Here is a 17,722-nt window from a genome sequence, read left to right on the forward strand (position 1 = left end):
TAGGGGGGAGGGAGTGAGAGAAATAGAGAGAGATGGAAAGAGAGAGGGAGAGAGATGGAGAGAGGGACAGAGATGGAAAGAGAGAGAGAGGGAGAGAGAGATGGAGAGACAAAGATAGAGAGATGGAGAGAGAGAGACAGAGAGAGAGATGGAGAGAGAGAAAGAGAGAAAAATGGAGAGGGAGGGAAAGGGAAGGGAAGGGAAGGGAAGGGAAGGGAGGAGAGGGGAGAGAGAGGAGCCCAGTGGAGGAGTAGAATCTCCAATAATCACTGGTTGGCTTCTGGAAGGCGCCTTAGAGACCATCTACTCCAACCTGCTTCTTCTATAGCTAAGGAAATTGAGGCCCAGAAAACTGTGAATGTTCTAAGACTATAGAATTGAAGTAGAAGGGGCCTCTGAAGTCTTCTGGCCCAACCTTATCATGTTGTGGCTGAAAATGGAAGCTTTGAGGGCAAATGACTTCCCCAAAGTCACACAGCTAATAAATATCAGAGGCAGGATTTGAATCCAGGTGCTTGGACTCCACATCCAGGCCTCTTTTCCCTGTTGTCAGGAGAGATGTTCCCCTCTTCTTCAGGAATGGCACTGAGGTTGTCTGCAGATGGAAGGAGGAAGTGCTGGGGAGCTTGCGCCAGATGAGCCCGATCTTTGTGGATGGGGAATATCAGGTTGGGCAGTGATGCAGTTGGTGGCATAGGGACAGAAGTCCAGTCTGGGAGAGAAGTTGGGGAGGGCACTAAGATTAGACAAGCAGGTTTGCAGAGCCTCAGGGAGGCTCAGCAGCATCTGTGTGTCTCCAGTTCCATAGACTTATCCAAATGCTCTGCAATTTTAAAATCCAAAGGCCCAAAATATGATTTTGATTTGTTGCCTTTCTGCTGAGACCTCGTGAATCTCAAGGACCAGAAGAGCCAGGATTCTAACTCAGGTCCTGTGACTCCATGTTTCTGTTCTTTCTCCACCTTAGTGCCTGCCTTGATAGTGGAAATGGTCCCTTCAGGTTCTCCTGCCTTGCTTCTTTCCTGCTCTGAGCCAACCTTAATTCCCCAGTCAGAATGATCTTTCTTATGCTACCTGTGGCCATGACACTTGTGCTCAAAGATCCTCCATGACTCCCTAGTTACTGTCTACTCAAAACTTTACTCCAATTCCACATTTTTCCTCCTGGCACCCCAGACTTGACCTCTCTTTCTAGCTGTACCTCCAGAAGACTGGGGGGCATCTTCTCCTGTGTGTCCATGCAGCATCTCAAATCTTTAATCTAAGATTCTAGGATTTGACACTCTTCAGATTGGAAGCATCAGAGGCCAAGGTTCTAGAGCTCAAAAAATGTCTCCATTTGGATGGAATCCCTGAGGGCAGCCAGCCCAAAGTGTAATCTCTTGGGCTGGGGGCTGCCCAGTGTCTATTCACAGTCCTCCTCTGATGGAGGAAGCACAGTGCAGGAGCGCCCCTTCTGGATCTGGGCAGCCACCCAAAAAGCTTGACTCTCACGAGCTTTAGGACCATCAGGCTGGAAAGGAAGGTGGTGACCATCTAGTCCACTTAGAGACTAAGAAACCCATGTGCTCAAAGTCACCTATTTCCTTCTCTTTGTGTCAGTTCTGCCCTCTGCACCTAAGCAGAAAGAAGTCAATCCCTCTTCCACATGAGAACAACTTAAGGACCACGGTCAGATCCCATCTCTCTTCCTTCAGGGGTGTGATCAGGTAGCTCTGCATTTGATTCTGACCTCCCACTCCCCAGCTGTGTGACCCTAAACAAACTGCTTGAGCTAGCCTCAGTTTCCTCATCTGTAAATGAGAGGTCCCTTTGGGCTCTAACACCCATGAATTCCCATTTCTGCTGCTGACTAGCTGTTCGAGCTGCCGTAGATTCAGATGCAGGAGGGGAATTTGAGGTCAAGTTTTAGAGGAAGAAACTAAGGCAAGAGTTTCCATGATACAATGCAAAGAATTCTAGCTCCAGAGTCCAATTCAAATCTTGTTCAAGACACTTGTTACCTGTTTGGGCAAAGTCATCACCTCTCCCTTTGACATGGTTTCCTTCTCTGCAGAATAAGGAGGAAGATGAGATCACCATTAATGACCTTTCTAGCTCTCCATCCCTTAGCCCTTTTGGGCCTCAGTTTCCTTATCTGTAAAATGGGATAGGTTAAACTCAATGGCCCCTAAGGTCACCTCCAAGTTTAAATTTATCATCCAATCTTAAGTCACTTAACCTTGCTTAGTCTCAGTTTTCTTATCATCAAAATGAAGGGGGGTTGGTCTCTCTGGTCTCAAAGCACCCTTTTGGTTCTAGATCTAGAAATCTTTTAGCTGACTCAGCTCAGCCTTGGTTTCTAGTCTGCTCATTGATCTCCACTCTGAATACTCTTATTGGTGAACTGAGCCCCAGATTCTAGGTGCCACTTATTTTGCCTATGTATCACTCTTCTGCTCAAAAGTCTTCAATGACTCCCTATTGCCCTGAGCAAATTCCAGGTTCCTCTTCTTGGCATTCTAGTCCTGACCTGACCTGGTCAAAGATGCTGATGCTTAGAAAATACTTTGCAAGAACTGGAAACTGAAGGGTGCGCTGCCCATCAACCATGGAATGGCTGAACACACTACTATGGTACATGAATGTGATGGATACTATTGGGCTGTAATGATGATGGTTTCAGAGAAGTCTGGGAGGACTTGTTTGAACTGATGCAGAGGGAGACGAACAGGACCAGAACAATTAATACAGTAACAACAAGATTGTATGGACCAAGAAATTTGAAAGAATTTGGAAATCTGATCAGCCTAATCACCAACCACGATTCTGGAGAACTCACGATGAAACATGCGGCCCACATCCTGCCAGAGAGCCTAACCACTTGGAGTGCAGAGACATGTTGTTTTTGGACATGGCCAATGGGGTAATTCACTTTGCCTGAGTATACAGAGTCATAACAGGGTTTGTTTTTCTTACTTTCTTAATGGGAAAGGGGAGAGGCAGGAGGGATAGAATGCAGGTCTGAAAATAAAATAAAATTTAATTAGAAAAAATCTCTGCAAACCTTAAAACACTTTTAAAATGTGAGCTATTTTTCTACTCTCCTCTATGGAATCCTGCTTCAGAAACAAACAACAAAACCCAGTTGGGTAGAAAACGTGGGTGCAGGTTGGCTGTGTCTGGGCTGATTGACAGGGTGCTGTGGGACTCCCTGGGGCCTCTGCAGCCTTTCTGGGCCATTTGCACTGGCCCCTCCCTCCCTAAGCCTCCCTCTCCCACAGGCACCCAAAAAGGGGTTTAAGTGTCCTCTCTGTCAGAGGCCTGGTCTTGCACGGAATCCTTTCTCCCCAGACCCAGGCCTGCTTCCAATTTTCCCTTCCTGGAGAGCTTGTTTTTATAGCTTCCTGAATATAAATGTTTTCTGGTCGAATCGCGTGTGCAGCCTCCCTGGCTAGCTGGCTGGGCCGCCAGGGTTTGTTTTAATCTGCACGTCAGCATCCAGGAGTGATCTGAGCCTGGGGGAGAACAGAGGGGAGGGCCTGGGAGGAGCATTCTGACCTGTATGGAGCCAGCTCTGGTCTGCTCAAAAGCAAAGCTTCGAAAGCAGGGTTTGGACACAGAAAGACCTGCGTTCAAATCCTGCCTTTGGATTCTGACTCCTCTTCCTGAGTTCAAATCCAGCCTCAGACACTTACTAGCTGTGTGACCCTGGGCAAGTCACTTCACCCTGTTTGCCTCACTCTCCACCTCTATAAAATGAGCTATAGAAGGAAATGGCAAGTACTCCATTGTTTCTGCCAAGAAAAGTCCCAGTGGGGCCACACAGAGTTAGACATGATTGAAAAATGGCTGAGCAACTTCACCACAGGGAATACCTCTCTGCACTAGATACACTGTGGCATAGTGGTCTGAGTGCTGGGAAGACATGAGTTCAAATCCTGACTTTGCCTCAAATCCATTAGAATGTAGGCTCCTTGAGGCCAGGTTCCATCTTTCTGCTCATGATTATATCCCTGGTTCTCAGCACAGTGTCTGGCATGTAGCAAACATTTAATAAATGATGCTTATTGATTAAAATTGTAATATTCATAAATAATAATAAAACTATGAATCAATATTTTTATGCTAACTTAATATTTTGCTATTTTTAACATTTAATATGTTTCTCCTGATCCTTACTAGCTGTGTGACCCTGGACAGCTCTCTGAGAGGAGTCAACATGGTACAGGTGTAGAGGGAAGGATGCTGGATTTGGGATCAGAGAGCCCCGGTTCAAACCCCAGCCCTTGTCATCCTTCCCTTCTTTGACCTTGATCACTCAGCCTCTCTGGAACTCAGTTTCCTCATCTGTAAAAGGAGGGGAGTAGACTCAAAAACCTCTAAAATGCCTTCCAGCTTTAAATGTCTAACTAGAAATTACTGAGAAGTTGCCAACAGGCATCCGTAGAGAGAGTTTCCTCACTGAGTGTTTCTCATATCAGCCAAATCAGAGGTCCAGTCCTCCTACACATGAACACACAGTGCAGGGCAGAGATTCACAATTTCATCTATAACTCCCTAGCCCCACTTCACCTCCCTTTTCAATTCTTTCTTTGTACATTGAAGTCTTTATGTTTATTGACATTTACTAAGTTTGTAACAAAAAAGGACATTTTTAAAAAATGTACAAAATCTTTGGCTCTCTGGAGGAGGGTCTAGTCCTTACCTGCACTGAGCTTACCTTCTAGTATGTCACCTAGCACAACACCTCCACAAAGCATGAATCCCCTCTGAAAAGGGGTCAAGTGCTAGCCCCATCCTCCGGATCCATTCAGAATCAACAGAGTCTGCCTGTCCCGGGCCAATTTCTTAGCTAGGTGAAGATAGTCAGCAAAGGGGATCGCACCTGGGCCTTCCCACTTGCAGACTAGATAAATATCCCCCATTTCTTCAATAAATCCTCCTACAGCTTCTAGTTCTTGATCACCTTCCTTGGGACAACCTCCAGCTTGGCAGTGTCCCTTCTGAAATATGGTACAAGTCTTGGGGTCCTACATGGTAGAATGATTTAGGACAGCTCAATTTGTGCTTGAAAAATGTCACCTGGAAAATTAATCCTATCCAGATGCCTCTCTCTCTCTCTCTCTCTCTCTCTCTCTCTCTCTCTCTCTCTCTCAGACCTTTTCAACTGAATGCCATCATGGGCACTAGAAGTCACAGATGTGACTTTCTAGTGTATTGGGGGGGGTTTATTGGCTGAAAATGCTTTCAGTGCTTCCCAAGCAATAAACAAATATGTCTCCAAAAGCAATTTGTGAGCTATAAACCTTGCAACAGAAGCAGTGCTGATAAGCTGACCAAAAACATCCCAACTGGAGCTGGGGTCATCTAAACACAGCCTTTCCATTCAGAAGTAACATGATAAATAATATTAAAATAAGAGAGCAAATGGTTTTCTGTAGACATTGGTTAAGAAGGAAAACCAGCAAATCTTTTCTGATGCTGACTCTCAGGATGTATTATGGGGCCAGAGGGAAAAAGGGTGAGAGTTTCTCTGACCTCTTCTCTTCTCAGACAACCCCAATGGAGTCTGGAGTTAAGTTCTAAGCATCACCTTTTATGAAGATCATTGATGAGCTGGAGAGCAAGGGGAGAGGGAACTGAATAGTAAGAGAAAGGAGACCACATCACAGGAGGATTGCCAGAGGGAGCGGGAGACACAGGATACTTTGGGGGAGGGGGAAGAATGGTTATTTTCAAGTATTTGAAGGGTTGCCACACAGATGAGGGATTAATCTTGTACTAGTTGGTCCTAGAGGGCAGAGACTGGAGAAATAACAGGATGGTAGATTTAGGCTTAAGATACCAAATTAAATTTCTTGTCACTTAGAGATATACAGAGGAGTGAAGGCATTAAAGGGAATAAGCTGGGCCACAGAGTTTGTGTTTTTTAACAACAGAAAACAAATCATTGATCTGCAGAGACAAGCTTTCTCCTTGCAATTAAAGTCATGCCAATGAAAGACATTCCATGTGTGCATTTCTCTACAAGGGTTATTTCAATCCATTAGGATGTCATCTGGTCACTCTCCAAAGGTCACTTCCACAGTTTCTCCAGCTCACAGATTTGACAGTGGAGAGATATCACAATTTTGTCATGAGTTTTTCTTGGTGTGGGTGCTCTCTCCATTGATACAGATAGCAGCCTCTCTATGACTTAGTGCTCTTTGAGAGTTGCTTTGGGGGGAAAAATCAGCCATCTGTAGCCAATCTAATGATGAGTTACTTGGAACTTAGATCAGCTGATCCTTGGATAACAAACATATTCGTCATCAATGGGCCCAGACTTGATGCTGTTTTAGCTCAGAAGGATCTGCCAGAGGTTGAACTCCAAGTCTTTGAGAGCCCAGGGTCACCTTGACACTGTGGTGAAGCATTGAAGGTGGATGTTGATGAAAGTGTTCTTAGATAATAGATCATTTAGACAATGGTTGCTATGTGGTGAATGAAGCCCATTGCAGGTCAATGAATATTTGTAATCCACAGAGAACTGAGCACCATGTTTTTGACAAATTGGGGCATCTCCAAAGAAGGGAGGTAATAACAGACTCAGAGGGAGGCAAAAATTTCAGAGTTTGGAGGGACCTGGGCAATCAAATCATCCAAGGAAAAATCTCTGTTCCAACACACCTGGGAGGTGTGCATCCAGCTTTCCCTTGAAAACTTACAGTGAGAGAGGACTAGTGAGGATACTGAGGGGACTTGTATATGACATCTAGGAAGTGCTGGCTGGGATGTAAATTCATGTCTCCTTATCCCAGGTGTTTCCTGAGCACCAAGCTGCCTCTTTGAATGAGGGGAATTCCAGAAATTTCCGAGAAGAGGCAGAATCAGAAGTGATTCTGATCCCCTCCCTTTCCCCAACAACTCATTTTTTGAAAGCTTCAATTTTACAGAGCTCTTTTCTTAAAATACCCCTGTAAGGCAGGTAAATAAGTATCCAATGATGATAGTCTATCAATAAGCATTTATTAAGTCTCTGCTGTGCACCAGTTACTCTGTTAAGTGCTGGAGATGCAAAGACAAAAAGAGAAAACCTGAAGGACCTTGTGATTATAATTTGTCACCTTTGATTTCTTTTTTACTAATTTTATTGTTTGGGGTTCAGGACCATTCCTCCTGCAATGTTTGGTTAAATGAAAGCCTGTCTTCAGTAAATATCAACCTCACTTGACCAAAACTAGATTCATGGAATACTAGTGTTAAAGGAAGATAATTTAACATTCCTCAGATAAGAAGTGAAAAAAGAGACTAGGGATTTCCAAAGTAATCTGACTTAAGGAAAGAATTCTGACACAGCTTCTATAGATATCTAACTCTTCCCCTTCCATCAGCCTAGTTGTGAACCTTTTAAATGTAGTTTAATCAGTAGCCTGACTTAGTTTACCTATAACTTTGTCTAATTAGGTTTATATCCTTGGGGTTTGTATGAGATTATGACTCAGTTTAACTAAGGTTGTTCAACTTTTATAACACCGAAGGAAACATGGGATTACGAATCTTTTTTCTTAACTTCTTTAGCCTAAAAATGTATAAGATTACAATATGTAAAAGAATTAGTTCTCTGTTTCTAAGACACATTCTTCTCTATAAAAGCTTGTCCAGAAATCTTAATCTCTGTTCAGGGGCAATTTTTCTACCTCTCTGAACACATGCTTAAGCATAATCAAGCCTAAGTTTTTACGTTGTGATAGATTTATTTAGACAGCAGTTACCTACTATATGACCTCAAAAAGGAGGTGTTTCTCCCATTGCAATGTTGTCTCATTGGTCAGAATACAAGCTCCTTGAGGGCAGGAACTGTTTTTCTTTTGTTTTTGTATTCCCAGCACTTAGTAGGGTGACTGGGTCACAATAAGGACTTGATAAATACTTATTGATTGATTCTCCACATTTTACAAATTTCAAAACCAAGGCACAGAAAAGTTAAGTGTTTTACCCGGGTACGTACTAGAGACAATGCCTGAAACCAGCTGCTCCTGATGCCCTTCCCCTTCCTTAATGCCCTGCATGCCATCCATCTGACCCCCCAAAGGTGCCTGGTTTCTGTTTCGGTGAGCTCCCCCGTCAGACAGTTTTCTGAAGCCTGGCCTGGTTTTCCATCTGCCAAACAGCCCCAACCCAAACAAGCCATTCTGTTCTTTTAGAAAACACAAATAAACCAGGCATCCATCACCAAGCTTGTTACCCTTTTGGCTGCCACCAGCTCCGCCTCTGGGGCTGATTCATGTGCCAAGGAGAAGCAGAGAGGTTTGGTGAGGCTGAGTGGGGAGAGGAGACTGGCTCAGCTCAGCTCACTCTAAGCTCTACTCCCCCAGCTCTCCTCTGTCAAAGGGACGATTCCCAACAGTTAATAAGAAAGACAACAGTGACTCACATTCATGGAGGCAGTGAAGGATTGGGGGGGGGGGGAGCATTGTTGCACTGGGAGGCCAAGGTGTGAATGTTGACTTTCTACTTCCTGTATGATCTGCCAGGTGGGTCACTTTCTTTCCCTGGGCCTCGGTTTTCTCATCTGTAAGATGAGAGGGTCTTACTAAATGGCCTCTTACTAAATGGAGGTCCCCTCCAACTCTGCAAGCCCCCTCCCAGCTCTGACATCCCCTGTTCTAAGATCCCTCTCAGCTCTGATATTCCTTATTCTAAGGCCCCTCCCAGATCTGGCATTCCCTGTTCTAAGCCCCCTCCCAGCTCTGACATCCCCTGTTCTAAGCTCCCTCCCAGCTCTGACATCCCCTGTTCTAAACCCCCTCCCAGCTCTGACATTCCTGGTTCTAAGCTCCTTCCCATCTGTGACATTTCCTATTCTAAGGGCCCTCCCAGCTCTGATATTCTCTGTTCTAAGGTCTTCCCAGTTCTGACATTCTATACTATGCTTACAAAGTAGTTCTCAAGCTGGGTCTTGGAGCAAAAATTAAAAGTTAACTCTATGAATTCTTAAACTTAGATACTCTGATCCTGGGATGAGAGTAGAGAGCTCAGGGTAGTTTTGTTTTGTCTTTGTATCCCAGGTACCTCTAGCATAGAACCTCATACCTGGTAGGTACTTAAATATTTGTTGAATTGGATTCATTAATTTGTATTCTGTGATTCCAAGATCCTCAGATCCTCAGATATTAAGATTCTAAAATTCCATGATGACCAGATAAGACATGCTATGTGAGATAGGATACAGAAGATACACTTGATTCTAAAAATTATATGATACTGTAGCCTGAGTCTGATAATTCAGTACTGAAATTCTAGTTAAATGATAAATTTAAATTTAAATATCTAAAGTTAAATGATACTGTAGTAGAAGATTCTAAGATTCTGGGACACCCCGGTTCTAGGATCCTGGGACACCCCGGTTCTAGGATTCTGGGATAAGATTCCAGTTCTAAGAGTCTATGAAACTGGAGTTCCAAGATTCTAGGGTGTTCCAGTCCTAAGATTCTAGGCTACCCCAGTTCTAAGACTCTAGGCTACTCTAATTCTAAGACTGTAGGATATTCCACATTTAAGATTCCAGGATACTGCAGTTTAAGATGCTGAGATTCTAGGACGCTCTGATTTGAAGAGCTCATGATCCTAAGATTCAATGATTCCTTCTTTTCTTGGAGACAAATGGTTCATTTGAAATTTGCTCAATGAGCTTCAGGAACCAAACACTGAAACATTCAGCAGCTTAAGTGTGAAATCACATGCAAATATGCAGATTATAGAAACACATGGTTTTAAAAATAAGGATTAAAAAAATCCCCTCTCCACTCTATTGGAGAAGTCGGAGCCCTCCGCCTGCCAAGCCTCCAGCAGGCTCGCTGCCTCTTCATATTAAATTCCTTCGCATGAATCCTCATTCTGGCAGCAGCCACCTCCCTTCGGGACTGTGTTCCCCATCTGGAGCAGGGTGGCGAGCGCATTTGCCTCCCGTCCTTAGCGGCCCGGCTAGGGCTCGTTAATGTTTATAAAGCATTTGGCAATCTGAGAGCACTGTTATTGTTCTGGGTCGTCTCGAGTGATGTTGGGAGGAAGGGTATGTGAGCTTTGGGGACTGGATGCCAGACAGTATTGGGTGATCAGTCTTATAAGCTAACAATGTGAGGGGCTGATGGCTCTCCTGGGTGTGTGTGTGTGTGTGTGTGTGTGTGTGTGTGTGTGTGTGTGTGTGTGTGTGTGTAGGGGGCAGGCACTGGTGCCAGAGGAAGGAAGGATGCCCAAGCAGTAATTCTCCTTTCTCTGGCACTTTGCTTTATAACAATGTTGGATGGCAGCAATAGGTAGTTTGCGGATTATTATTCCCATTTAACAGACGGGGAAAGTGAAGGTCAGAGAGTCCCCTTAGTGCTTACGCAGGGTCAGTGGTGGGCTTTGCCCCCACGTCAAACCTGACTCTAAGCCCCTTGGTCTTTCTACTCCAAAGATAAGGGTCACCAGGGATCTGAATGAACCCACTTACTTATGCATGTAGCCTTCGGATTGCGTGGTGAGATTCAGCTGCATCACCGCCTGGAATTCCGTCTCGTTGCAGCAGTATTTAAAGACCGTGTTGTTATGGTGACAGCACAAGATGAAGGTTTTGTTGTCGGAAAGCCGGGGACAATGGAAGCCAAAGTGGTAGTGACCTTTGTGGTCGGTGTAGGGCTCACAGACTCTAAAGTGTGCGGACAGCGCTGCAAAATAAACAAAGCAAGAAGGGTGTGCTGCGGCCGCCCCGGGCCTTCTCCCGTCCTGCAATGTCCAGGACAGAAGAGCGGGGGCTTCCCCCCTCCTCCTGCTGGAGGGGACCGGGCTCCCCCAGTCAGGCAGTGCTAATGCCCTCGGGGCTCTGTGACACAAGAGCAGCCTCCCCAGGCTGGCTCCAACCTCGTGTCCCGTTACCCCACCACATCTTCTGTCTTCTACCCGAAGCAGATGATTCACTATTCTTAAACATGTCGTTCCTGCCTCCTTCGTTCATGCTGTCCCCGGTTCCCGGGATTCCCTTCCCATCCCTTTTCTTTGTCCTATCAAATGCTACCTCCTCCATGAAGCCTACCCTGATTTCCCAGATCCCTGGCGAGTAGGGATCTCCCCCCAATCTGGACCCTAGTTTCATTTTGACTAGACTCCTCTTACCTACTTATTTTCTCCCATTTTACATTTTAGCAATTTCTAGACCTACCCTTCGCAAAGGCCCCGCCCCCTCAGTTTATGGGCTATGTGGGGGCTGGGACCATGTGTTCTGCACCCTTGTATCCCCACAGCCCTCACGACTGAGTTTGCGTACAGTAAGTGCTTAATCCATGTCTGTGGAATTTCAGAATCCAGACCTTGTGATTTCTGAGCACTAAGGCTCAGCCTACTCCCCTGACTCCCCTTGAAGGTAGCTGGAGAGAGCCCTGGACTAGGAGTCTTCAAATTCGAAGTCACTATCTGTGTGGCCTTGGGCGAGTCACTTCCTCACCTCTCTGAGCCTCAGTATCCCCTGAAAAACGGGAGGGTTGGACTTGATGTCCTTTAAGGTTCCTCCTGGCGCTAGATCCAGGATCCTATGAACTTTTCCTCCTCTCTCCTCCAATGGACCACAACTATCCTGCAAGGTTCACCTAAGTCCTATCACCTTCATCCAGTTAATGCTGGAGCTGGCCAGTGGTTGGAGATGAGTTGATGCTGATCTCACCCCTTTCCCAGACTACCTACTACATTTGCAGTCACATTTGGATTCAAATCCTAATTGAGCTATTTACTGACTGTGTAACCCTGGACAAGTCACTCTGAGGGTCTCAGTTTCCCCAACAGTAAAATAAAGGAATTGGACCAGAGGAGCTTCCAGCTCCAATTCTATGATCCCCAAGCACAAAGGAGGGTGGAGGAGGGAGCCATTACTCATGATTTGGGGGTAACCTGATAGTACTTCATGGAAGAGGAGGCATTGGATCTGGGTGAAGATTTCTCTCTCTAGTCAGGCTGGGGCTGAGCTCTTTTAGAGTACTCTCTTTGGAGTCAGAAGACCTCCCTCTGACTCCCTACACTGCTTGGTACCTGGATAGCCTTGAGGTAAGACCCTTCCCCTCTCCAGGTCTCAGTTTCCCTTTCTGCAAAACGAAGGGATCAGATTAGATCATTTCTAAGGTCTCTACCAGCCCAAAGTCCAGATTCAAACACCATAGCTTATTCACTGTATGCCCTCCTTGGTAGATGCTTGGTCTACACTGGGTGACTGGTGTAGACAAAGTGGCTGGAAGGACATCTGGACTTTGGGGGATGAGCTGGACTGACTAAATATATCTGGCTTTTCACAGAAGAGCACAGCACAAAACTCAGCTTCAAGGTCCGTTATGTAATAGCTCTCCCACCCTGGGCAAGCTGAAGCCCTTCTCTGAGTGCAATAAAGAAGTTTGTGGGTTTTCAGTGACAAGTCAGTGTGTAAATCTTGGTTTAGGATCACAGACTTCAGACATCAGGGCCCTCAGAGGTCACTGAGTCCAATGTACGCAGAATCCCAGAGCCACAGGGACTGTACAGATCAGAAGCAGGTTTGGGATCGCTCTTGTCAGAGCCAATCTCCCTATTCTGGGACTATGCTGCCCCCCAAATTAGCTCCTGGGTGACCTATACCTCTGCCAATTCCTCTCTGGGCCTCTGTTCATTCATCTGGAAAGTGGCCTTGACAATGTTCCTTCCCGTTCTGAACCTATGATACTCTGCTAGATAGCAACAGACAGACCCTTCCATTAATTTTGATTTGCAGGTGAAAAAAGTTAAGGACCAGAGTTTCTTCTCCTCTAAACTAAAGAGGGTAACCTCAATCTCTCAGGCCCCTCTAGTTCTATAGCTGATGAAAAGTGAACTTGGTTTGCCAGGTTCTGGTCTGCCATAATCCTACTTCCACCACAGGGAAGATCCACTGTGGGAATAGAGAAGATTGAGAAAGGAGAAAAACAGAGAACCTTCTCTGCTTCCTAATGACCATCTTTAAGTAATGGGCAGGCATCTATATCAGCAGTTACTCTGGGTCATTGTCAGTGAGTTATAGTCAGATGCCCAAATTTCTCCCCCTGCCAAGAACTTTTTGTTTTGTTTTCTTTTTGGCAAAATGCTAAAAGTGCCAGGAATTTTGAAAAGTGAGGAAGTCCTTCTTGATGGTGGTATCTGGGATCTGGTGTCAGATCTGAATTCTAGGTCCAGTTCAGTTCTTACTCACCATGTGACCTCAGGCAGACCATTCACTCTCTATGGGGTATGCCTTTCTTATTCATAGTATGTGAGGAAAATGATACCTGTATTACCTGGCTTCCAACAGGTCACTGAGAGGAAGGGCTTCAGAGATCTCCAAGGGCCATGGAAATAGGTGTTATAATCAGTGTCACCTTAATTAGTCTCCATATTCTAAAATGTCAGGGCTGCAAGATCACTCAGAGGACACTTGAGTCCAGGGAGCTGAAGTGAATCTGGATTATAGAATCATTCCTTGAGAGCCTTTGATGTTACTTAGGCCAAACCTTTCATTTACAGAAGAGGAAATTCAGACCCACACAAGGGAAGGTGCTATACCAAGGGTCTTAAAGCTTAAAGATTCCAACACAGCTCTCTGGATCTCAAATTCCAGCCCCTGGATGTCAGAGGTAGAAGGGACCTCTGAGGCCATCCCTGCCTTTTTTTACAGAGGATTAGGGAAGGGACTGCCCAAGGTCATAGGACTGGTGAGTGTCAGCCAGGGTTCCAAGCTCATTCTTTGTGGGAGACACCTCATTTCACATCTCAGGGAAGGAAACCATTGAAGAGATGCCCAAACAGCCTTGTAAGTACCTGAGTCTCAGCACCAGGAAAATGAGATGAGAGGCTGAGAAATACATTTTTAAAAGGTCAATGGTGTTTGCTAGTGGTGGAGAAAAGCTGCCTGTTAGAAATGAGCTGGGATTCCAAGGAACAGAAAAGGCTTCCAGGTAAACCTCTCTTACTGTGGCTATTTAAAATAGAGATTACTCCATAATCTTGGCCTCTCCATGGTGCCTGGGCTTGAAAGGAGCTGGCCACCTGCTCCAAGCTTTTCTGCTTTGCAGGGAATGAGGTTGGAATCCAGGGGCTGCAATGTCAACATTCTCCCTCAACTGAGGCAAGGTAGTTGGGCAGAGAGACAGAACTTATTCTCATAGAAGTGAGCTCTTGGCATCAGAGGTCTAGGGACAGAGGGCACCTTTCTGGTCCAACCCCATCATACTTGAGAAAACTGAAGTGCAGAGATGAGGTCTAGGGTTATACAGGGAGAGTCAGCATTTGAACTCATGACCTATGACTTTAAATCCAGCCCTCTTTCCATTATCCTTCCCTGCTTTGTGAGGTCTCACATCTACCTCCACCCTGCCCACCCCCCACAAAAAATCCTGTGTCTCTGGATTCCAGAACCCCCAGGGATCTTTCTAGAGAGACCGGAATGGAATTCCTTGTATTCTCTCAGGTGTTCACGCTCTCCTGTGTGGCCCCCACCCTACCCTCTGGCTCTTCCTGGCCATGAACAGTGGCTGCTGTTGTCTCCTCCCAGGCTTCCTCCCGAAGTCTCAGTCCCATCCCAAGGAGATGAATTTAGCAGAGACTTTCTTACCTGCTGAGAACAGCAATGAGAGAATGACCGTGAGCACATTCAAGGACTGTTGGCCACAACTTGTCATCGTTTGGCTGTCATTGATCCGTCAGGGAATTACCTGAGCAAGGAGAGGCAGCAAACCATTAGGAAGGAGCCTCTCTACCAAAGATCCTGATGCATAGCTCCTGAGGACCCTGAGGGCAGCCAGCAGGAGCCTTGGCTGAGCAGGGCAGAGGGCTGATTGTCACTTCCAGGCAGTAGGAAGGGACCAGGGGACATCACTAAGACTTGCTGAGGCTCTGCAAGCCACAGGAGAGGAAGCCAAGGTGAGACATCCACACAACCCACCTTCTTTAGGGGCTTTGTTCATGTAAATGTCTACCTGACTTCTTGACTGCCCTTCAAGATCCTACACCAATGCCACCTCCTCCAGGTAGCCTTTGCTGGTACCTCCCTCTAGTTAGAAGTGATTTCTCCCTCCTTTGATTTCATTACACTTTGTACTCATGGATTTAAAATATACTAAGAAGCATTAAAGTCTCTGTCTTGGGTGCCCCACTAGATTCGGAGCTTTCTAAGAGCAGAGGTTATACCTTATCAGTGCTTGTAGGAGCACACACTGTAGTCTGACTTTATAAATATTTATTGAATAAACGAATGATGCTCAATGAGTTGTTCTAGCCAATATGACCTGTGGTCTGTTCTCTCAACTTAGTATTTCATCTCCCACCTCCAAGCATTTACCTAGACTGTCTTCCCCAACCCCCACCATGTTTAGAATCCATATCTTCCTCCCAAGGTGCCATCTCCTTCCCTGGCTCCCCCAGCTGCTCAGATTACTTCGTATTTCTTTCTAAGCACCCATGTTGTCTCCCGAGGTAGAATATGAGCTCGATCTATCCATAACACCCAGTATACCACCTTGTACATAGTAGGTGTTTAATAAATGTTTGTTGAATTGAATTATGATCTATGAACATTGTTTCCAAGAACAATTTGTCCCAGTCATTGATTGGTCTGGAACTGCTTCTGGATCAGTGAGTTTTAAGGAGGTGGAAATGGGAAAACAAAACCTTGTGGGAGGGGTTTTCTTCTGATTCTTCTGCATTCTACTCAGCAAACATTTATTCATTGCCTATGTGTGCGAAGCCTGGGCTTAGGTGCAAGGTCAAGATATCAATTATTCCCTCTGAAAAACGATGGCTCTGGAGAAGATGGTCTCCACATTCCCTTGGGAGAGAGAGATTAATGTAGTGGCTGTCCCTTACGGATTTTGAGTCAGGGAGACCTGGGTTCGAATGCCACCTGGGACCCTCATGAACTACGTGGCTTCTGGGTAAGTCGCTCATCCTTTCTGAGCCTCATCTGTAAAACAAGGAGACTGGATGATCCTTAGAGATCAATTTATGTTCTAGATCTTGAGTCAGTGATCCAAGCTTTTTAAATAGCTGGAAACTGAAGCCCCAAAAGGGGAATACGTCAACCAAAAAATATTTATTAAGTTTCTGCTATGTGCTGGGAAGTGATTTGTCCAAGGTTCTCCAGTGAGACCAGAAGCTTGGCTCCAGTTACCTTGTAAATTTGTATCATCAAAAATTGATCACTAGGGGCAGCTAGGTGGCTCAGTGAATAGAAACACTGACCCTGGAGTCAGGAGGACCTGAGTTCCAATCCAGCCTCAGACACTTAGCACTTACTAGCCATGTGACCTTGGGCAAGTCACTTAACCCCAATTGTCCTGCCCTCCCCCCTCCAAAAAGCAAAAAAAATGATAACTTCCCTTTCTATAGGATATTATGGTTAATAAAACCCTTTTCTCCCTACTGCTCTGGGAGGAAGCAGTCCAAACATTATTACAGTCACTTTACAGATGAAGAGACTGAGGCTCAGAAATGGAAATGGGAACCTGATGGCATCTGCTCAAGTGCTTTCCTGGCATCTGGGAGAATTCTCCTTCTCCTGCAGACTCTGACTGCCCCCTGAGACAGGCCCTCTGGGCTGCTCTCCTACTGTTCTCACTGTGAAGCAGCTTTCCTTCTATCAAGCTGAAATCTGCTTCTCCTCCATTGCCCCATGCTCCTGGTTCAGTCCTCCAGGACCGAGCAGAGAAAGGCTGACAAGCTGTCAAATGTGACCCTCTTCCTGTGTTCCTCAATCTCCGGCCTCCATGCCCGGCACATAGCAAACATTACCGTTGTTGTTGGGTGGGCTGGACTAGATGGCCCCTGAGATCCCCGCCACTTAGATATCATATGATCTAACCTCCTGCTTCTGAAAAGAAACTTCTCTCTGCCCATGGAGTTTCTATGCTTTATAACTCCTGGAACAAAATGTGCCCAAGGTGAAATCCGCTCACCTCCGTTCCCACTGGCAGCCTCCCTCAGGCACTGATCTTGGGCCCAGAAGCCAGGACATCACTGCCTTCTAACCTTCATCTGAAGTCTGGTCCGAACCCAGATTCAGTAGAGACTTGATGTGTGCTGGGAATGTCTTTGGCTGGCTTGTGTGGCTGCCAGGGCAGTTCTTAGGAGAGAGCCTTTGATTCACAACATTCTTGCTTCTGATGTGGGCGCCATTTTAAAAGAGAGGGGAAAGCCTCATGGGTCCTTTTGGAATGGAGTTGGCTGGCACAAGTGATATTTTAAAGTCCAGAACTGTGATTTCACAGTCTGGGGAGCTCTTGGTAAGGAAACTCACTTTTATACAGCAGAGCAGAAGCTGTTCTTCAGTGTAGGGGCCTAAAGAGTTGCCTAGAGCCCTGAGAGGTTAAGTGACTTACCCAGGGTGGTACACCCCATAGTATCAGAGGTGAAACTTGTATTCAGGTCATCATACCTCTGAAGTTTCCCATCTGTTACCTTTACCTCCCAGAAACATCACAGAACAGGGGATGTCAGTGCTGGAAGGGACCTCAGAATAGGGAATGTCAGAGTTGGAGGGGCCTTAGAACAGAAGATCAGAGCACAGAACATTACAAATGAATAGCTGCCATGTCCAAAGGGGTATAAAACTGCACAGCAATACCACTACTAGGTCATATCCTAAAGACATCCAAAAAAAAGGGGGAGGAGGGAAGAGAAGTTATTTGTACAAAAATATAGTAGCTCTTTTTGTGGTGAAGAACTGGAAATTCAGTGGAAAATCAAAGGAGAGATT

General features: G+C 45.7%; 1 protein-coding gene across 2 annotated transcripts in view; it reads right to left on the reverse strand.

Moving 5' to 3' along the window:
* The window catches only part of SHISAL1 (shisa like 1), a 113,620-nt gene that overhangs the window by 39,282 nt on the left and 56,616 nt on the right, over window positions 1-17,722 (reverse strand). For both annotated transcript variants that reach the window (XM_069102916.1, XM_069102915.1), the window contains exons 2-3: window positions 14,585-14,684; window positions 10,460-10,673 (exon numbers count right to left, since the gene is read on the reverse strand). In XM_069102916.1, coding sequence (XP_068959017.1) covers window positions 10,460-10,673; window positions 14,585-14,651 — 281 coding nt within the window. In that variant the 5' untranslated portion in view covers window positions 14,652-14,684. The remainder of the gene's footprint in view (window positions 1-10,459; window positions 10,674-14,584; window positions 14,685-17,722) is intronic.

This window comes from Petaurus breviceps, unplaced genomic scaffold (genome assembly GCF_028583685.1).
Source record: "Petaurus breviceps papuanus isolate PSGF00001 unplaced genomic scaffold, PetGlider_PUasm1.0 558, whole genome shotgun sequence".
In the NCBI taxonomy this organism is placed as follows: Eukaryota; Metazoa; Chordata; class Mammalia; order Diprotodontia; family Petauridae; genus Petaurus; species Petaurus breviceps.